The 21,416-nt window shown below is 33.7% G+C and overlaps 3 protein-coding genes across 15 annotated transcripts; 2 read left to right on the forward strand and 1 right to left on the reverse strand.

The window, feature by feature from the left end:
- The first annotated feature begins 660 nt into the window (after positions 1-660).
- LOC103504590 (uncharacterized) lies at positions 661-5,384 on the forward strand. 10 transcript variants are annotated; one of them, XM_008468952.3, is made up of 7 exons: positions 661-1,221; positions 1,580-1,728; positions 2,545-2,694; positions 2,770-3,339; positions 3,493-3,566; positions 4,102-4,983; positions 5,105-5,384. In XM_008468952.3, the coding sequence occupies exons 1-6, from the start codon at positions 1,115-1,117 to the stop codon at positions 4,981-4,983; spliced, it is 1,932 nt and encodes a 643-aa protein (XP_008467174.1). In that variant the 5' UTR covers positions 661-1,114; the 3' UTR covers positions 5,105-5,384. The 10 variants fall into 10 exon arrangements, with proteins under 10 accessions (XP_008467174.1, XP_008467175.1, XP_008467176.1 ...); XM_008468953.3 differs by having other exon boundaries at positions 2,770-3,330; XM_008468954.3 differs by having other exon boundaries at positions 2,545-2,595.
- A 1,656-nt stretch (positions 5,385-7,040) lies between these two features.
- LOC103504591 (uncharacterized) lies at positions 7,041-7,711 on the reverse strand. Its single transcript, XM_008468959.3, has one exon. The coding sequence runs from the start codon at positions 7,649-7,651 to the stop codon at positions 7,232-7,234; it is 420 nt and encodes a 139-aa protein (XP_008467181.1). The 5' UTR covers positions 7,652-7,711; the 3' UTR covers positions 7,041-7,231.
- A 4,024-nt stretch (positions 7,712-11,735) lies between these two features.
- LOC103504592 (uncharacterized) lies at positions 11,736-20,246 on the forward strand. Of its 4 annotated transcripts, XR_007823505.1 has the most exons (11): positions 11,738-12,178; positions 12,309-12,386; positions 13,672-14,379; positions 14,568-14,670; positions 15,707-15,807; positions 15,982-16,156; positions 18,762-18,932; positions 19,009-19,109; positions 19,238-19,576; positions 19,797-19,976; positions 20,056-20,246. XR_007823505.1 is itself a non-coding variant. In XM_051089727.1 (9 exons), exons 1-9 carry the CDS (start codon positions 11,909-11,911, stop codon positions 19,295-19,297), a joined length of 1,716 nt encoding a protein of 571 aa, XP_050945684.1. In that variant the 5' UTR covers positions 11,736-11,908; the 3' UTR covers positions 19,298-19,737. The 4 variants fall into 4 exon arrangements, 2 of the variants coding, with proteins under 2 accessions (XP_050945684.1, XP_008467182.1); XR_541112.2 differs by having other exon boundaries at positions 19,797-20,246; XM_051089727.1 differs by lacking the exons at positions 19,797-19,976; positions 20,056-20,246 and having other exon boundaries at positions 11,736-12,178; positions 18,813-18,932; positions 19,238-19,737.
- Positions 20,247-21,416: the final 1,170 nt, after the last annotated feature.

Raw genomic sequence — 21,416 nt, forward strand, 5'->3', positions numbered from 1 at the left:
CCACATAATTGAAACCCAAAAGCTATTTTAGAAGATTTAAGATAGAAACAAAAAGAATTTAACAATAGATAATCTTGTGAATAAAAGAAAAATTAAACGGAGTAAAACTAAGAGGTTTGTTCTATTATTTGTTATAGTTGCTTTATGATGAAAAAGAAAACTAAAGATATTGAATCAGAAAAAACAATGAAACAACTAAAACTTACAAGAACCTGAAAATAATACCAAAATTCGCAACACACTCAAATGTTGGAAGATCGGATCGATTGTTCCTTGAGATTAACGTTCACGGATATAAAAAAAACTAAAACGTACAATAACTAAGATCTTTTAAACATAATCTATTTATCTAAATTTTTTTAACATAAGACCGTAACCTACGTTTGTTTTTGTTGTTCAAAAGTTTTAAGTTCTATTTAAAAACTATTCTTACTTTGTAATTGTTGTTAAAACAACAAACAAACAGATTCTAAGATGCATATATCTTTATGTATCGAACTTTTCTATTTTAAATAGAAAAGAATTGAAATAGCTTAGAAAAGAATCATATGAAAAATCATGTAGTAAAATGCAATTAAATAATTTGATGGAATATACAAGGATGAACATAGCAGGAAATAGGTTAGTAGTAGAGTTGAAAGGGGTTCAAAATAGACATTCACTAGTTGGATAAAGGATGAGGCTGCTCCCCAAAGGGCTCAAAACTAGAGACAAAGACGGGAAAAATGAGAGAGAGAGAGAGAGGGAAGGAAGTCAAAGTTCGAAAGGAAAAATGCAGTGCATCAGTGCATGTAACGTCTCGGAGATCAGAGAGAGAAAGAAGGAGAAAGAAAACGAATGGTTGGAGGGCAGACCCAGTGGCAGTGGGTGCGTGGAGTGGGGGGTACCCTCTTCTTTCTTCCTCTTCACTGTCCTCTTACAGACATGGCGATTATCATAAAAACTCGGAGCTTGTTCAACTTTATCCATCCAAAAATGGGCAAAATCTGTATTTTCTATTCCTCCACCCACAAACCTAGTGCCCCTCTGTGTCATTTTGCCTCAGATTCGTGTACCCACAAAGCATTCGCCATTGTAACTCATCCCCATTTTGTCATTGCCCTCTACGTGTTTGATGAATGTCCCCTTTGAAGGTTTTGCTCCTGTTAGTGCAATGTGTTGCCTATTCAACCCCCTCTTTTGCCTCCTCCTTGTTCAAATCCCTTTTGGAAGCTACCAAATGTAAGATCGTACTTCCTTTAACTTAATGCTTTTCCATTTACGATTGTTTTTTTTTTCTTCTTTTTTATTGATTGTCTGTTTCTTATGTAAGCTCCTAATTTTATGAAATTACTTGAACCGTTTATATAAATTTGAATTTAGACTAAGATTCTTTCAGCTCAGTCTCTCTTACCCACTGAGCAATTGCCAGCTTCTTTCTTTGTTTAGCCTTGATGAAGCCCCGTTTCATTAAGCACCGTCAATGACTCCCTCCCTCTCTCTCTGTGTTTGTGCATGTTGAGCTTTTAGCTTTGTCTCTTCTCTTTTTGGGGTTCTCTCAGTTTCTCTCACATCTAGCAGTCTAACCTCCACTTTTCAGACTATCTCTGTGGGTAATGGAGGAAATGGGTCATTGGGTCACTGATTCTCTCCCTAGCTTTGCTAAAAATCTTCATGTCTTGCTGGTGGATCATGATCCTTTCTCTCTCAAGCACTTGGCTTCATTGCTTGAGCAACAGTCATACAATGGTACAGTGGATCACAGTATTTCCATTATCTACTTCACCACCCTAATAGCTAATTCTAATGTGTTAAGCAACAGTCTAATGCACTTCTCTTTGTATCTGGGAACTTGTTTTAATGTGCATGTGCAATCTTGAAGAAATCCAGTGCATTTTAGTGGCAGCTTTATGAAGGGGTTTATAGAAAATTGTCATTGATTATTTTTGTGATGGATCTACAAGTACTCAAACTGAAAAAGTAGGGAGATGGAAAGAATTTAACTTAACTTCTTAATTCGTCTTATCTTCCAGTTCCTCTATGTAACGAGAATGTAATTTGTCTGAGCTGCATGGTTTTAATGGTAGTAGGTCCTCCTGATGCTTTTATTTTATACTACGTTTCCATATAAGGATATTTTTTTTAATGATAGAGTGCGATCTCTTTCGTTCAATTTTTTTCTTTTTCTGAATTAGGGTAATTCAGACTTCAGAGAATAAAAGTTCAAGATCTGAATGATTTCCTAGTTTAAGTTTGTAATAATACCTATTCTGTGTGCTTCTGGTCTACATTTATTCTCTTCCTTGAAGTATAATCGTTTTGTTTCGTTCTTTGATTATATTTTATGCGTCTAATTACAGTAATATATTCATTCGGCATTAATTTTTGTTTTCCCTTTTCCATGACTTCGATGTGCATGTCCTCTTTATTTAGTATTATTTATCTGATCCATTTGGGCAATTTTCATAAACAGCTGGGGTTAGTTTTATTTAGAAAAAGGAAAACTCAATCATATGACATGAAAATGTTCTAACTGACTTTTCCCCTCCTTTTACAATTCTTCAGTTACCACCACTCAACTAGCATCTATTGCTCTATCAATGATTCAGGAAAAAGGTGACCGGTTCGACCTTGTCATGGCTAACGTTAGCATGCCTGATATGGACAGTTTTTCGTTTTTGCACGTGCTCCTTAAGATGAATATTGCTGTCATTTGTAAGCTCAATTTTGCATGGTTATATCATCAAATTTTGTGTTTTCATTATTCTCAAGCTCTTTGTTGCCTGGCAGTTATGTCCTCGGGGATGAACTTGAGTGTGGCCACGAAAGCATTGGCAGAAGGAGCATGCTATTTTCTTCAGAAACCTATTTCCAAGGGTGATCTCAAATATATGTGGCAACACGTGTATCGATGGAACAGAAACATAACCAAACAAACCTATAAAGCAAATTGTATAGAAACGGCAAAACCTAGAAAAGAATCTGTTGGTATCCAAATTACGGACGCTGTAGTTTTGTCGCGGTCTGCCGCTGCAGTTAGTTATAACAATAATTGTTGCATTAATTATAAACCTATGAAAAATAAGGAAAAGGATAAGAGTGAGCAAATTGTATCACATGATAGCCTGGTTGGATCTTTCTTTGGGGGAAAGAGATTAAGTGCTGACATAGAAGGATTAAACTTGGAAAAGAGAGTTAAATATTACTCAGAACCTACCAAGTTTGGATTTTCAAGAATTGATGAGGATCATGAAAGAAGGAAGGAATGTTATATTGCCAGTGATAGCAGAACACGTGTCGTTTGGAACGCGGAAAGACGTCGGAAGTTCACAGATGCCCTTAACAAGCTAGGTGATAAATGTAATTTCACCTTTCTCAGGAGATACGTTTTTTTTTTCCCTCAAGTTATTAGTATTGCTTAATGGTTACCATTTCTTAGCAAGTACGTTTACGTTTGAGTTCAAATGATGCATTTTTCTAATTATCCTTTTATGTTTCCCGCTGATTTTGAAGCTCGCCCAAAACTTATACTGAAGATGATGAACGAGCCATGTTTGACCCTGCGCCAGGTTGCAAACCACCTACAGGTATTCTTAAGTTTGCTTACAGTTTGCCTCACATCCAAGAAAAAAATGTTTGCTTACTATGTGCCTTGTCCCAAGAAAAAGTTTGTTTTTAGTTATTAGTTATGAATCAATGAGGAATTTGATCCAGTCACTGTTTCAGCTAGCGCTGTAGACATTGTTGTTCATTTTGGTTCAAGTTTCTACTATTTCCTTGCCTACATAAAATAGAAGTTGGAGTTTAGGTGTTTGAATCTGAATCCCAGTTTTGGTATCCCGAGACTCATTCTTCTCCTCCTAAGTTCAACAAAGAAGTGATCCAAAACCAGCTTTTGTAAATAATCGTATGTAATGCTTATTGTTGCTTATAATTGTTTTCTACGTTTTTTTTCAGTCAAATTAGAAGTTCCTTTTTCCTTCTTAAAAAAAACATTGAAGAAGATCTTCTCAGGATTTCCTTGTTTGAATACAATAATAATTTGTTAAACCTACTCTTATGTATTCCTTATTTTAATTTTTATAGTATATGATTTCTTCTAACAATGTACTATCCCATCAGAAATACAAAGCTCAAGTAGAATGCTTCAAAAGAAGAGAAAGTAAATTACCTTATAGGAGGGAGGCATCCAAATCCAATTTCTCAATCAGGACTCAACTTCCTCCACTGGTGCAGCAGCATCATGAGACGAGTAGATTTACAAATGGAGGTTTGACCTCTATTTTCGGGGGTGAAAGATTCCAACTCATTGCACCTAAAAGTCTGCTTAGTCCTAGACTGCCTGCCAACAACTTCATAAATCATGATCTGACAACGCTTAGCCATAATTTTCAGCACATCGGTTCAAACTATGATTCAGTTTCATATAAGGTCAGTAAGGAAGTTGGATTATGCCCTGATAATGTTCAATCATTTCAAAAGGAAGGGGGTGCTTTCCGCACTGACAATTGTGGAAAGTTTGCTCTGATTGGAGGGGGTGTTCAGACAACTGAGTTGAACTTCTCAAGTGTCTCTAAAATGACTCCAGAGTTAGCTTCGTCTCACGTATTTGATGAAACTCAATTCCCAGACAATCTTCTCGATGGTGTAGTTCAGGAGGTAGATTTGACTGCTTTTAAAATTGAAAACCAAGAAGAGATTCACTCTATGTCGAGGGACATAGCTGTACCTGATTCGTTCAGCTTGGACAATGTTTTTGATGGTGGACAAGAACTTCCTGCAGCTTCTGAAAGTCGAGGAAACCAACAATTAGCAGAATATGCGTATCTCTTAGATGTATTAGAAGAAGATCCATACAACTTCGTCAGTGACTTGAACCTGAGCGATGTTGATAAATACAGTGAATGGCTGAGGAACACTGTACTTGAAAACAGAAGCGGTCCGGACAGTTTTATCAGTGACAATGCAGATGCAGAAAACTCTCCAGTCGAAAACCGTCGATAAGTAAGTAAATTAAATACATCTGTTCGTCTTAGATTCTGTGCAATATGTTTTCACTTCTCTTTTGTTCTGGCTGCCTTGCAAACAAGTATATCACAATTGGTGACGTTTTTGGTACTTACAGAATCATGAGACTCGTTGCTGATGCACTCTCCGGCAATGTGGACAAGAATCAGATAGGAAGTAACCAAACTACAATTATATGTTGGGGAAATGGGAGTTGTATTATACAAGGGGAAGACATACAGAGTTGAGAATTCTGTTGGAAGCGAAGCCTCTTCGCCGTTCCTTTAAACTGTACAGGACTAGAAAAATGCAGAAAGCTAGCATAATAAACTATACATATTTAGCCGTGTTCACAAGTTTAGCGTATGGTGAATTGTGCAGCTCTTCTTTTATGTTAATCTACTTTAGATGAATCAATACTCACAAGTCATAATATTAACCATTTCTTCTGCAATCTACTATATCAACTATTGGACCGCTAAATCAGTGCCAAGCACTGGACAACCCAAGCAAACACAGTGAGGGAAGCAACAACCCGACAACTGTGAAGGTGAGCTTGGCTTGATCACCTTCGTTGAAGGTAAGAAGTTTGTGCTAGTAAAAAAACAAGCAAGCAACTTCAGCAAGAGGTTGCTAGTTTAGAGTGTGGTAATTGGATGCTGGAGAGGGCAATGGAAGAAGGAGAAAAAATGGACAATATTTGTCATTGGAGAACAATATTACAATCGATGTTGAGGTGGGGAGATATCTATCTTAAAGGAAGTCAGTGTCACCCATAAAATATGGTCGGCACATGTGTTGTCACCCTAAACGATGGCAGCACACAAATGCTGCCTGTTTAGTCCTAAACGATTTTTGGCCTCCAACTTTAAGTATAGATCGGATCGAAACAAATTTTCTATCAAACTCCTTTGTTATGAGTTTCCATTGCCAGTTTTTCAATTTATTATGAAATAATAGGATCCACCTTTGAGACGACTCCTATTTCATACGAACAGGTGAATGACATGAGCAGGTTAGATGTGGAGCAGAGGGCTTGTGGTATCAGTATCACCTACTAAAAAGAGAGGTTGTCCTACATGTTCGCAGCATTAGTGTCAGCATATGAACTATACTTGGTCAAGGTGTATACTCTTGGCACTGGCATCAGATGAACTAAGTCAACTAGTCATGTTTGGGGAAGGGTTATCAAAATTCTTCATAACCCTTCCTAATCTTTTCTGTAATTAATCCATTTAAGTTTAACTATTATTTAATCTATTTTTTTTCATTTATAATTTTTATACTTACGAGTATTATTAATTTTAATCTTTTTATTTAAAAAATAAAAAATAATTTTCATAATTCTTCTTCCAAACATCTTATCATAACTCTCTGTAATCCTTCTTACCCAAACGGCCCACAATCCAACCCTATCTTGAAAAAGTAAATAAAAAGCTATTTATTTTTGTCCCTCTGTACGGGGATTTGAGCATAGTCCTATATGCGATGGGTGTAATAAGTTTTTAGTTAAATTAAAAGCCTAGTTGATGAACTAAACGCATTTAGCATATGTTTAAATTTTCGATTTTGTATTCAATGGGTTTCTAATCGATTTTTAACTTTCAAATTGGTATTTAAAGGATCTGATATTAGATTTGAAGTTAAACTTTTTGTTAGATATAGACTTCTAAATTTTGAATTTTGTGTTTCAAACATGTTTGAAAGATCAAAGATCTATTTGCCCCTAAACATTTATTAGAAATTATTTAAAATTCAAGAATCCAAATAAACACAAGTATAAAAGTTCAAATGATTATTAATACACACTTTGTAAGTTTGGGATGCACATAAATAAAGCTGGTTTCTTCTAATCTCAAGGGAAAACCACTTTTTTTTTTCTTTTACCTCGTGGTTGATTAATTATTTCTTCAGTTTCAATCATAATTTTTGTTCCTTTCATTAATTTTTAAAAGTATTTTTTCTTTTACGATTTCGATCGTTAGAAGAGACAAAGTTTTTGTAGTGATATATATATAGAAAAGAATAATTCACTTTGATAGGAGAGTACATCATACAATTGAACTTATTGACTTTGCCTTTTCATTTCCAAGAAAATACTTCTTTTACTGTGTGTGTGGATATAAAGCTTCTAACAAATTCCTTTCTTGTGGGAATGTTAAAAGAAAGACCAACAGAAAAGAAAAAAAAAAAAAAAAAGAAACAACCTTATTTCAATCAAAACTATATATACAATTATACATCATCATAAGTTTATATTAGCATTAGAGCTGTTCTTGGAAGAAGCAAGTTTGTTATAGATTTCCAATACCAATTTAGCATCAATTTGTTCTCCACCAAGAGGAACTTGATTTTGAGGTTTTGGTATCCTCTTCCTATTTCCAAACCCTCCAATGGCATACATATTCCCCACACTATTGGCCAACCTCATCATCATCTCGACATACGCATCGTGAATCTTCGCTACAACTTTCAAAGGCGACGACATTTTCAACCGCAGTTTAGGAGATGCTCGTCGTCTCATGATCATCATCCTTCCGACCCGAAAGCTCCTCAATGATCTTGTGGGGACAGTGTCGTTGCTGCCACTTCGTAACCTTTGGTACGTTCTTCTCCTCCATAGCCTCCTCAAGTTTTGAGCTGATGAAGTTGCAATGATATCCATTTTTTTTTTCTGATAGAGAGAAATGGATAATAAAGATTAGAGGTTTTTTCTGATGGAAAAGAGAGATAAAGGGAAAGGGTTTATATAGAGGTTGATTGGCATAAAATATCCAAAGGGGGATTTTTTATTCAACAAAGACTTGTTCTTTGAGATTATTGAAAACTTTTTTCTTTATTATTATTGTTTTTGTTCTCTTTTTATAACTTCTAAAGGCAAATCATTCAAGACTTTATTGTTTTCTTATATTACATGTTAAGATGGTCTCGAGATTTGTGATATATTCGAATGGTTGTATTCAAACACAAACTTTTTGATCGTATTAACGGTTATGTTTTAAGACGATAATAATTTAGTAGTAAAAGATAAAAGAAATTGAAATACATGTAATTAAACATACCTTAAAATTATCATCGCAAAAAATCCAAGGACTGGTTCTAATTAAAGCTTCAAAGCTGTTTAATAATTAAAAACAAAATGGTGGAGTTTTTTAGGAAGGACTTGGTCAAATAATTTTGTAAATGATGGAGTGAGAGAACTTCAATTCAATTCAATTGAATATATAAATAAATAAGTAAACTAATAAATGTTTTAATCAATTGTTCATTATTTATACTAATTAAAATAATGAGCATAAATGAATTAAAACATTACTTATTTTATTTTACTTTATGATGTTTTGTTTTTAGTCAAATTGGCGGCCTGCATCACATTTTACAAATTTGTGAAAAACCCTCCGTTTGATTCCAAAATATTTTTTCTATTTATGATCAATCAAAAATAAAAATACAATAGTTGGACTTGATCCACAGTATGCAATTTTAGTCCAGAAATTTTTACTCGTGTGAAATTATAAGTATGGTTTGACGATTTTTTAAGTACAATAATTGAGAGTAGAAGGATTCAAACCACAAATCTTGTAGTTACTAATACACTTACATTTTAATTGAACTAAGCTCTTATTTGTAAACTTAGTTCGACGTAAGTTTACGTAAGTTTTAAAATTTATGTTTAATGGGTCATGGACCCATTCAATATAATTTTTTAAAAGTTCACATAGATCTATTAAACACAATAGTAAAAAGTTGGTTGTGTCGAACATGTCTAGATTTAATTATATCTCCTAGTAGATCAATTACTTTTTAGATTTTAATTTTTGTTAATTCAAACGACACAAAATTGAAAGCTTAGTGACTTGTTAAAGATGTTTAAAATTTAGGAACTTATGAGACACAATGAAACATTTTGAGGGCTTGTTAGATATTTTGTATAAAGTTCATAGATAAAATAAACACAAATTTCGAAGTTTAGTGATTGAACTCGTAATTTAACCTATAAATAAGACATATATTTTAATTCATGTCACGTGCGTCACTTCACGTATGACAATTTTGTCTTTAGAAGTTAATGTTATTGTATATTTTTATACACAAATAGGATTAAAAAAACCTTTAGAAGATTGTATATTTTTTACTCTAAATTTTTTTAGTACAAAAGAGGTGGGGAAATCTAAACCTAAAACAACTTCTTGAATCTTGACATACGTTGATGTCAGTTGAGTTTGACTCTTCAACTATTTAAACGGTACCTTTTTAATCTTAATTTTAAAAAGATAAATAATATTTTCAAGAGATTTTAAATTGGGATAATATAATTTGGTAAAAATTAATTATTCTCTCTATCCATTCCCATTTGTTTTCTCCAATCCATCACAAGCCAAGTAGTCTTCTCCCCCTTTGGTAAAAATATTTGTTTGTTTGATTATTTAAAATAACAAAAGAAGTTAGAAATACTATTTTAAATTACAAACCTTCTAAAAATATTTTTAAATATAGCGGAATTTATATCAATTTTTATCTTGATATGTTACTATCCGACGGTAATTTTTTTACTATATTTTATAAAAGAATTTACTCATTTTACTATATTTGAAAACAACTCAAAAAATTATATTCCTTCGAAATATTTTCTTAAAACTTGGAGACTAAAAAGTTAAAACCAAACCCACTTTGTTCTGAGTTAAAACAAGATATTAAATGAGTTATAAGATCTCACTCGTCCAAACTTTCAACTTTAAATTGGAGTGTGACGTTTAAATTTTAGTTTTGAATTGTAACTTGCAACTCACCTCATCATTTTCTTTAGACGACATTTTGAAAGTTCTCAATATCGTTAAAGAAGAAAAAGATTTAATTTTTTTCTTTTTTTTTTTTTCTGAAAGAAACAGAACAGAGAAAGGTTATATTTATTCTTTCAAAATGTTGTAAATCGTAATCATGTACATTTGATTTCATTCATTGATGCCTATAAAAAAAAAAGGAATCATTAATTGGAAATGATTTGGTCAAATCATTTGAATATGCTATGAGATTTAAAAACAATATTAAATGATGATTAAATTAAAGTAAGCTTATCTGATTAAGCTATTATTAAAAGAGAGTGAAATGGATATTATAAATAAATTTAATTTTTCAAATTTTGTAATTGTTGTATATAAAAAACCTAAATTGTATTTCTTTGAAAAATACTTAAAAATTTCTAAGTTTAAAAAACTTTCGACAAAAAAAGGAAGTAAGAAAATATCGAAGTAGAAAGGAAATGCAAATAAGTTTAAAGAACGTAGTTTATGTTTTTCTTTTATCCCTTATCTTGATTGATCTTCAATTTTTGTTTTGGTAATATAAAATTTTAGTTGATGAGTCGATAAGAGTTTAGCTCTATTGACATAACATTTGTATATACTAAAAACTAAAATATCTTATTTTCAAAATTTTTACCCGTGATTATTATTTTTATTTAAAAAACATATCAATATATGTCAAAATGAGATTTGCTTTAGTAAAAAACATATCGATATTAATCAAACTATGGTATCATAGTGTGCTTTGACCCGTTGTCATTTGGATTTTTCTTAATATTTTATTGAAATAAATAAATCCGAAAGAATTGTTTTAGAATAACTCTTAATTTATAAGAAAATATTAAATAGTGTCAAACGATTAGTACGAATTATTCAAAGATAAGAAATAAAATAATAGGTCTAAATTATTCTAAATATCTCAAACCTAAACCTTGTATTTTTATAAACAAAACATAAATTTTCCAACTTTTTCCAAACTAAAAAAAGAAATACATTTAACAAATAAAAATTAATTTGATCCATAGTTTGAGATATTAACTATTGTTTTGTTAACAAAATATCTCAAACTTTTAAAAGTTATAAAAAAAATTCAAAGATACCTTCGTCGTTGTTATATATACCAAAATGTAAACTATTAATTTTTATTTAAAAAATATTATTAACATTCAAAAATTGTATTTCCATTGTTTCAAATAGTAAAATGAACAAAAACAGCAAAATATTCCATTTTTCGTTATATTTTGTTTCTATTTGAAAATATTTTTTTTGATAGTTTTGCCATTTAAAGTCGTTACTCCTTATTCTAACAGAAGAATTCCTAATGTTTTTAAAATAGCTGCTATCTAAAGAGAGAAAATTTTCAAAGCTAAAAAGAAAAAAAGAAAAAAAGAAAAAAAGAATTCAGTTTTAAAAAAGTGTGTTAATTCATAATTATTATGTCTTCTGTTTGGGATGAATTTACTGTTCTAATCTTTCTACTTATTGTATTTTTTCTCTACCCTCCACTACTCCTCAAATCACTATACTTCTACTAATAGACTTTAAAAACTAACCTATTTTTATTATATTAGTAAATTATTTAATATTTGATTATATCTATAAATAATTTGATTTAATTGTTATATTGATAACACTACTTTCAAGAATTAAGTTAATTAACTAAACCTCCCACTTTTGAGCTCAATTGGGGACTTTCATACTATTAAGTTCAAATGCTTTGCATTCATAATACATTCATCAACATTATCCATTATTCGATAATGTTTTTGTTTTTATTTATATATTATGTATAAGGAAGAAATGAAAATTCAATTTCGACATGAGTACTGCGTGTTTGGCTGTGGAGAAGCCACGTGTACAGAGTAGGGAAGTCCACGTAACCATCAACCGGATTCCCAAAACGTGGAAAAGCGAGGCAAAATGCGAGAGTGTGAATGCGGGATCTCTCTCTCTCTCTATCTCTCCCTATATGGTCATAGTATTCCTTTCTTTCTTTCTTTCTTTCTTTCTTTTTCAGTTTTTTTATTTTTTATTCTTTTCTCTCACAAGAAAGTAAAAATAAAATTAGCGCTTTGGTCGGCGACGACGCTCCCCGCTCTTTTCCGCAACTACCTCCGCCGATGGCGACGGTACAATCCGACATTCGCGGTGCTTTTCACATCGCCTCCTCCACTTTCCTTTCCCTCACCCCTAACCTCATGCTCCGGCGAACCGCTTCCCTTTCAGGTAAACTTCTTTTCCCCTCCTTCAAGTTGAGAGCATTCTCCACCGGTGCTGCTGTTAGAGTTCCTGAGAAGCCCTCGATTTGTACCGCCGACGAGCTTCATTATGTCTCTGTACCCAATTCTGACTGGAGACTTGCACTCTGGCGCTACCATCCCTCTCCTCAGGTCATTTCTAATTCCTTCACTACTTTACGAGATTCGAGATGAAAACTTCGTTTTTCTGATTTGCGATATGAGTTTGTAGACGCTTAGGTTTGAATTGTTCTATTTTTCTGCGTGCTACGTTATTGAACAGGCGCCGCCGAGGAATCATCCGCTGTTGTTATTATCTGGAGTTGGAACTAATGCCATTGGTTATGATCTCGCCCCTGGGGTAAGTTTTTTTGTGCTAACAATTGGAGATATAATTATGAGTTTCTGGACAAATGGTTTTGGTTTTTAATGCTTTATAGATTACTATTGATATTATGTCCAAATTTGAAGTGAGTAAAGTTTTGAGAGATTTTATTGTATTTGATTCCGTTTGGAATTATACTGCCTTCTCAACCTAGTGGTTGATGATCTTCTCTATGACAAAATTTGTTTAGGTAAAAATTATAGTAGTGTAATTTATTAATGCTAATATATGATATTGTAGACTAATCCGTTTTAAAATAAGAACCTAAGGTTTGATAATTACCCAAAAAATGAACATAGTTAGAACCAACAAAAAGGATGAGTACTAGTTAATAAAAATCTAAACTTGGAACTTGCTGTACTTCATTTGGCTTTTTTATCGTAAAAAACCTTTCCTGTTCTCCTTGTAGGCCCAAACCTTCAACTTTCACCCTCACTATCGATCTAAAACCATTGCAAAAATTGACCATCTACTTTTAAATGTCTTTCCGGATAATTTTGATACTATCACTGGTTTTTGTATCTTGGATTTGAGTTTATTACATGTTCTCTCTGTTCCACTATTGTCTATTTTGTTTCCCTTAGCTCAGCCACATTGGTCATATTCCCTTGCTATCAAAAGATAAAATTCATTCTTTTTCTTGTTGTGTCGGATAGTCTGTGTTACTGCAATCAAAGATGTGAGGCAGGATGAAGGTTCGATAATTTGTGTAATTTAGTTAATGTTTGTTTAGTCATTAAATTTAAATTAATGAGTGTTTGATTTGTATTTAGGATTTAATAAATTAATTTTCTTATTTTCTTGATGGGCTATGACTAGTCCTTGAGGGTTGTATTTGCAAGCATTTTTTTTTTTTTTATAAGAGACAATTTCATTGATGTATGAAATTACAAAAAAGGAGGGGAAAGAGGCCCCGGTCCGAAGGATTTACAAAAGACATCTCCATTTGGTCAATAGTGAATCAAAACTATAAGAATTGAAATGCTTAGACAATTTACACCAAGAGATAGCAATATTGAACACATGGTCAAGGAGGAGATCAAATTGTTGGGCTTTGTTGTTGAAGAGGTGGTTGTTTCGCTTGAGCCAAATAGACCATCAAAAGGAAATTTAGTATTTGCTAGCATTTTGAATCTTACTGAAATAGCAATGGACTGGCCTAATATCGATCAATTTGACATTATTCAATAAGGGTGCATTTTTTAGGCCTCGTTGGATTAGCTTATGTTCCTTTCTTTATGTACTATTTTCAATTTTGCAGTGTTCTTTTGCGAGGTATATGTCTGGCCAGGGGTTTGATACATGGATTCTTGAAGTTCGAGGTGCAGGATTGAGCTTGCAGGAACCAAATTTAAAAGAAATTGAACATTCATCTAAAGTTAAATCTGACAAAATGGAAGCATCCTCTGAGATCAAAATTAATGGAACTTCAAAAGAGGTTGAAGAGTCAACAAAAGTTTTAAATGACCTTGCAAAATCAGATAGTTGCATCAATGGGAAAGAATACGGTTCTTCTATGGTTGAAGAAGAAGATTTCATAGGAATAACAACAATTTGGGATGAGTCAAGTTTGGTTTCAGAGTTAACAGAAACTTTTATGCGTCTGTCAGAACGGCTTTCTGGCTTTCTAAGTGAAGGTCAATCAAGGATTATGTCTGCTAAACTATTTGATCAAATTTCGAAACTCTTAGTTGATTCCCAATTATCAGAACGTTTTAATGAGGTGAGGGGAAGGCTTTCAAATTTGTTGGAAACAGGGCAGACCTCAGTCATTGCTGGCCAGATCAGGGATTTGAGTCAGAGGCTTGTAGAAATTATTGAAGACGGTCAACGATCCGTTTCACCTCCATTGTTTAATTTGCAAGATCGATTTTCTTCAACAATTGATGATTTTCAGAAACAACTTGATTTAATCGTAAAGTATGACTGGGACTTTGATCATTACCTGCTGGAGGACGTACCTGCTGCGGTGAGGTGACATTTTATCTTGTTGAAATGGCCATATCTACAGTCAGCCAGCCACTAACTGTGGCTGGTTTCTGAACTGAATTTGAACTTGTTAGATCTCACGGATTTCATGTTAGATTTTAGTTAAATTTAAATGGGAAGTTGCTCTATAGTCACTAAGAATTAAAATTTGTTGACTTCCATTTGCAGATTGATTATATCAGGGCTATAAGCAAACCAAGGGATGGTAAATTGCTTGCTATTGGGCACTCAATGGGTGGCATTTTGCTTTATGCAGAACTTTCTCGTTGTGGTAAGTTTGTGTACTTTCTTGTGCACTTCATGTTTCTGTGACTAAAAGTTTTATCTATGCGTCCTTTGTTTTATGGAAATATAGAAGCTCTTCCTCTCCCCCTCTTTCGCAGTCTCTCTATCAAGCATGCTGCGCACTCTAATCTCTCTCCCGTTTTAGCTGGTTATCCTTCTATGTGTTTTGTTAATTACAACTCTGAATAATTTTCATACAAGCCTGCCTGTATGTAATGAAAGACTATAAATTGTTGGCTGAAATGATCGATAAACATTATGTCTATCATACTTAAGATGCTAGCATATGCAGTATCAGTTAGATGTTCAAGTCCTATGAAGCTGACAATGAAAATGCTTAGTCACTCGACAGATCGAACTATTGAAAAGAACCTGTATAAATATTTGTAGCATTTGCATGGTTACAGAAGAAAAGAAGTACCGGAACTTCTTCAAAGAAAACAATGAAATGTGAAGGAAGGTCTTAACAACAGTCGCCCGTATTACATCCCCATTGTGATGAACATGATGAAGATTTTGATCCACTGAACACCTACAAAGTTTAAAGCTTTGTTATTCTATCAAAAAAAATTTTGACACTTTTGACTCTTTGGAGTAGTATTTGCATTACATGTTTGTCGATTCTCTTGCATACAATGAGGAATGAGCTTAGGATGAATGCTTCTCTTATATGCATTATTGAAATTGGTACCATTAAAGTATTCTGTGGTGTTTGTTTGTGAAATTCTTAAACTTACTAGTTGTACAACTTAAGTTTTTGCGGCCAGTTAAGCTGCAAGTTTTTTTTATTGTGTGATCTTATTTTTATTGTTTTTCTAAATGTTAGCATTTGCTAGGTTATTCCTATCCTTTAATAATCCTAAACACAAGTGAGTCTCACTTTTTCTTTCTAAAAAATTATCTTTAATGCTTAACTTGCTTGTGTTAAGTAAAAATTTTCATTTACTATGCATTGCAACCCTACTCTTTTTCTTTCTGTTATATGGATTGAGTGATTTCTTATGCATCTGTTCTCTTGTAAGGTTTTGAAGAAAGAGACCCCGGATTTGCTGCTGTTGTTACTTTGGCGTCTTCCCTAGACTATACTTCTTCAAAATCAGCCCTGAAATTGCTTTTGCCCCTTGTGAGTGAAGCAAGTTCAAATGTTTTCAACTGAGAAATTAGCAAACGTCTTTGACCCAGAAATTTTTATTGTTGGCAAATATCTTGGAGTGCATCTTTGTTCTTATCATTTCAACACTTTAACAAGTCATAAGTTTTTTGATTATGCATTAATATTACTGTACTTGCCTTACAGGCAGACCCTGCACAGGCTCTTAATGTTCCAGTTGTTCCGTTAGGAGCTCTGCTATCAGCTTCATATCCCCTATCATCTCGCTCTCCTATTGTCTTTTCTTGGCTAAATAATCTTATTTCGGCAGAAGATATGATGCATCCTGAAATGTTAAAAAAACTCGTCTTGAACAATTTCTGTAAGTGATCATTCTTAACTTTTTCCCCTTGCTCTGATTATATTAGCTTTTAGTTAAGTGGATTAGTCAAGTCTATGATATCACATGCTCTTCTAATACCAAGGATGCTTTAACAGTTGCTTATGTTGTGTGGTATAGCTTACAACTTACCGGTTTCAACTGGTCTATCAATGTTTCTGCCCTTTCACTTATGGTTTTACTATAAGTGAGAGTCAGCATTGAATTGACTAGGTGCACTATCTGCAAAAAAGAAAAAAGAAAAAAAGATAGATAGGGTAACTTACACATGGTCCTTGTGGGTTTGAATTTGGTATCTATTTAGTTGCTGAGGTTTGTGAAATAGTTCTTCATAGCTCTTGAGTTTAGCTGATTGTTAGGTCAAGATGATGGGGCATTTAAGTTGCTAATTAGGTAATATTGATCTTAGCTTCTGCGTCGGAGTCCATGGGAGGAAGGATAAGAAGAATGATAGAAGACAGAGAAGGGGGAAGGAGATGGAGGAAAGAGAAGGAATAGCTAGCTCAAGGCCAATCAACGAAGGTTGCCACTATAATTAAAACTGCCTCGTTAGCTAGGTTTTTTTTAGGGGGATGGAAGAAACAATTCAGTTAGTTAGTTAGGTTTATCCAATGAGCAACTTAATCATCAAATTATCATTCTATTGAATTCCAGGACTGATGAGAACAATTTCTCCTTGAGTCACATGTACGTGTAGGGAGTATATATTTTTTATTTTTTAAGGAGAAACCAATTTCATCCATTTTTAAGAGGTAAACAAAAATATTTCACTGATGCATGATATAGTTGACAAATGAAATGACCACCAATGGTGGATTACAAGAAGGTAAACCAATTTGATTTCACTGATGCAATGAAATTACGAGAAGGGAGGCCAACTCAAAAAACCCATGCGAAAGTTAGAAAGGGTTTTCCAGTTGGCACATGTAAAAGATGAGCTGTAAGAATTGAAAGGGGCTTAAAAGTTACTCCACGATACACTGGAATTTAGGTGATTAAAGAATTTCCCATAGAACTTGCACTTCTTGTCGAAGACTTATTCCTTTCAAGCCATAGATTGCCCGGTTGGCAACCCTGCCAAGATTAAGTTCAGCCGAAGATTTCCTTCTCTGTGAAAAACAGATGCCCTTCAAGGTACACCAGAGAGTAGGCTTCTCGCTTCTGGAGCTATTTGGGTTTGGAGTGTGCCATTTGAAGAATTGAATAAGGTGATCCTAAAGGTGGGATGCAAAAGTAAAGTGGTTTACAAGAGATGGTCCTGAGTTTAAGCATCCTTTTTACAACTGGAGGGCCAACCGGGTGATAGAGCTACGAAGGTGCTTCTTTTCTTAATGACATCAAGGGTATTGGGTGTTGTTGCAGCTACAGCATAGTTCCCACAGAAATATTCTGACTTTCTTTGGGAACTTCTATAGTTGCTTTTCCAAATCGTGTGGGAGATGTATGGCTTGTTGCACTTATCTTTGTCCACCATTTTTTGTTGACTGAAAAAAAGCAGCAAGAGAAGGACCCAAGTTATTGGCTAGCAAAAGCCACCACCTTTCATATTGTTGAGCATTAAAAGGAAATGGTGAAAATGAATTTCCTTGAATACGGAATCCAGAATGATCCGATGGGCTATTTTATGAGAAGTGTAGTGTCATGCAAGGCAGCCTAGAATTAGATATAAAGAAGTTATCGGAGGAGGGATAGGTAGTTAGGATTTTAGTAGCAATATTTATTAGAAGAAAATTCTTTGGAATTGTAAGGTGTTGCAGTCATGTAAAATAGTCATCCACTGTTCAAGATCTTGGGAGATTTGGAGTAAAGGCTCCTGGCTCGTTTAATTAGAATGGCCACCCCTGTTCCACCTCTTTATCAATAGGATTTCTCCTCAAGTTGTTTCCCCCATGCTTCCAGTCGTGGACCTTATCCCTGCAAAGCCTGAATGCTCCTACTCTTCTTCTGGGGCAAAGCACACACTCTGTGGAACAGGACATACAAACAGGAGCATCTACGAAATAGATTTGGTAGTACAATTTTTCTGATATAGATATTGTTGGTGGGATGTCAATAGTGAGGAAATTAGATAAGGACCAAGGTAATATGAATGATGTAGTTTTTGTCCCTTTTCGTGGGTTAAATAGTCCTTAAGTTCATTTTGAATATTTTATAGTCTTTGAGTTGACGTCTAGGGAATTACTAGTTTATGATAAAGAGGGCGGCATCAGGAGCATCTACAGTCATTCTAAGAGTCTTGCCGATACTTGCATTGAAGATTGAACATGGATTAAGACCATGGAAGTCAATTATTTAAGGATTTATTGTTGTAAGAACCATGACAGTTCCTTGGCCTTCTGGATGTAATTTCTAAATCTGTTTGATACCGAGTAGTTTCTATATTTTCACAGGCAAGTTCAAGTCATGTTAAAAATATTTGGGAAAATATTCCCCGTTTTCATCTATTCATTTGTGGAAAATTTAGTTCACTTGAGAACCAACCAACCAGTCTAGAAAATAACTCCATCTCCCTTATTGGTATTATCATTTTCTCATGCTCACAATATAGTTACCAAGTCACATTGCTCAAGTTCAACTATGAATTCAGGTACCATTCCCGCTAAACTCATCTTACAACTTACGACTGCTTTTCGCGAAGGTGGTTTACGAGACAGAAGTAATACCTTTTTCTACAAGGACCATATTCATAAATGCACCGTCCCAGTCTTAGCAATTGCTGGAGACCAGGATCTAATCTGTCCACCTGTAGCTGTAGAAGGTACATAGCATTCATTTCACCGGTGCAGATTTTTATTTTCTTCTCCCTTTTGCTTATGGTGATTTAAATGAAGCAGAAACGGCAAATCTTATTCCCGAGCACCTTGTTACCTATAAATGTTTTGGAGAACCAGAAGGTCCACACTATGCACATTACGATTTAGTTGGAGGACGGCTGGTATTATTTTCTTTCCCTTCCTTCTACCCACTCGCAAGGAATTCAATAATGAATTCAAGTTATATCTAACGAGAAATTCTTTCCTGTGTTTTCTAAATATATTTGATGTTGCCATTATCGACTTCCAGGCGGTGGAACAGGTGTATCCATGTATCATTGAATTTATTAGCCAGCATGATGCAATTTGATTATGCACCGCCCAACAATCAAATTTTCCTTTAGCTTCGATTTGTTCAAACATCACACCCTAATACTGGTTTCAAGTCGATGTTGGTTACTGTTCCTGCATGGCTGGAGATAAAAAAATTCCTCGCAGAATGAATATTGTAGACTAATGTGCAAAGAGGTTTTTGAAGATTTTGAAGGACTTCTTTGACATGCAAGCTTCATTAACCAGTGCTAAATCCAGGTTTTCTTATTCTGTTTTTAACGAAAAGGATTACTGGAAAAGGTCAAATATAATCAAGGTACCTGTTCCGGATCACACAAAATTATGTTTAGAATAGAGCTTGTAATGTTTATTGTAATATATATATAGATATGTTTTTTCTTTTTCTTCTTTTTTGTACTTAATGTATTATATACATTCATTGCTTGAAGAAACTTGTACTTCTCAGTTCACTTTTTACACCTCTCAAGAATTTGTTAAGTTTCTAGACTTTCTGATTTTCTCTTAATATCCCCCAGTTGGTTTATTGGCGAAATGAGCGTGTTCGCAAAGCATCTTTGATGTGGTTGGTTCAAGCCATGAAAATCGTATGGAACATCATGGAAAAGAAAAGTTCTCCATTTCGAAATATTGTTGCATTGGAAACTATGTTATAGTTAGGGAGGAGTTCGATGCAAAGGAGGTTGCAGTGACTTAGAGTAAGTGCTTGAACCTGAAACACATAACAATTCTTTGGTTTTCTAGTCACTTTTCTAACTTCCCGTATTGTTCGCCAAGCTTGGCAGAAACAGCTGGTTGGTAAGTGATGAGTTACCTAAATTGTGGACGTGCAGCTTTAATCATTATTTCTTATATTGTTTTCTTATGCTAAAATGCTCGGTTACTTGCTGGACGACGTATGATTCTATACCTCCTTTTGGTTGATTGATTTGATACCAAGTGAAAACATTTAACTTTTGCTTGCCTCTTCTGGTCATTGTTCTTGTCTGGAAATTGGAATCGATTCCAAATTACCACATACGTGACCAAAATTTTATTTTGACCACTTATTTTCAAGAACAAACTCATATACTCCATCTTTATTATTACTATTAAATATTTATCTACTCAATCTATGTAACATAGTTGATGATGCGACCCACATTAATGTTGGTCTCTTTATATATTTGAAGGCAACGTGGTGCACAAAATCGTATGCGAGAATTGAAGTATGAATGCATACACAAAAATATCAAAATCTATTAACTCAAAGTTTAAACACAATCAAATTGTTATTTTCTTGTGGATAAACAATATCTAAACATGTTGACACTTATAATAAGAAGAAAAAATAAATTAAATTAATAGACATTGAAATATCAGGAAAAAAACGAAATTGAGAACATGCTCTTATTGGGTGACACTTTTATTGACGATCTGAGAGAAAAATTTAGAGATGCATTAGTTGGAAATTAAAAGAAAAAATCATAGTCGAATACATTTCAATCCTCTAGAAACCCTAATCTAGAAGGAAGCCTACCAATGTATCTCACAATCATGAAGAACTCTAGAATCTCTAATCGAAAACAAATGAGGTTTCCTTGAAGAGAGAGTTTCGCCTACCTACATGAATCGGAGAAAGGTCAAGACTCGTCTCACTTTTTTTTTTTGTAACGTATGACATTTTTTTCAAGTGTATTTGTGGTATTTCTTCCAAATAACAAAATGCCAAAGAGACATTTTTTTACGCTTCTGAAAAAGGCAATGCTCGTTTCTTAAAAACAAATACTAGTAAACATGAGTCCTTCAATTACGGCAGATGGAATAACAGGATAGGCCGAAAATGAATCAATTTTAAAAAAAAATTCCTATTTTAAGAAAGAGACAATCAGTATGAAAAATGAAAAATGATACTCCAAAAATGAAAAGAAATTTATTACAATTTGTATTAGACATGTGGAGAATAAAGCTAAAGCAGAAAAGAACAGAAAAGGGTTTTTGTTTGGAACTTGAAAACAGACAAAGTTGAGCTGTGTGGTTTGGTTGGCAATTGGCATCTCAAAAGAAGTGTCATTTCAGACAATTCAAATTACCGTACTCCAACACTTAATAACAAAAAATATAAAATAATAATATGAAACAAAAAATTTACCCATCCA

Source organism: Cucumis melo, chromosome 9 (genome assembly GCF_025177605.1).
Source record: "Cucumis melo cultivar AY chromosome 9, USDA_Cmelo_AY_1.0, whole genome shotgun sequence".
NCBI lineage: Eukaryota > Viridiplantae > Streptophyta > Magnoliopsida > Cucurbitales > Cucurbitaceae > Cucumis > Cucumis melo.

What these genes read in the sequence shown, in the direction of transcription:
- LOC103504590 (XM_008468952.3), top strand. Translation starts at nt 1,115, where the DNA reads ATGAATGTCCCCTTTGAAGGTTTTGCTCCTGTTAGTGCAATGTGTTGC. An exon ending in CCTTTTGGAAGCTACCAAAT is followed by an intron (nt 1,222 to 1,579) that starts GTAAGATCGTAC and finishes TCCACTTTTCAG; the next exon opens with ACTATCTCTGTGGGTAATGG. An exon ending in AGGTTGCAAACCACCTACAG is followed by an intron (nt 3,567 to 4,101) that starts GTATTCTTAAGT and finishes CTATCCCATCAG; the next exon opens with AAATACAAAGCTCAAGTAGA.
- LOC103504591 (XM_008468959.3), bottom strand. Translation starts at nt 7,651, where the DNA reads ATGGATATCATTGCAACTTCATCAGCTCAAAACTTGAGGAGGCTATGG.
- LOC103504592 (XM_008468960.3), top strand. Translation starts at nt 11,909, where the DNA reads ATGGCGACGGTACAATCCGACATTCGCGGTGCTTTTCACATCGCCTCC. An exon ending in TGGAGGACGTACCTGCTGCG is followed by an intron (nt 14,380 to 14,567) that starts GTGAGGTGACAT and finishes TTCCATTTGCAG; the next exon opens with ATTGATTATATCAGGGCTAT. An exon ending in TCCACCTGTAGCTGTAGAAG is followed by an intron (nt 18,933 to 19,008) that starts GTACATAGCATT and finishes TAAATGAAGCAG; the next exon opens with AAACGGCAAATCTTATTCCC.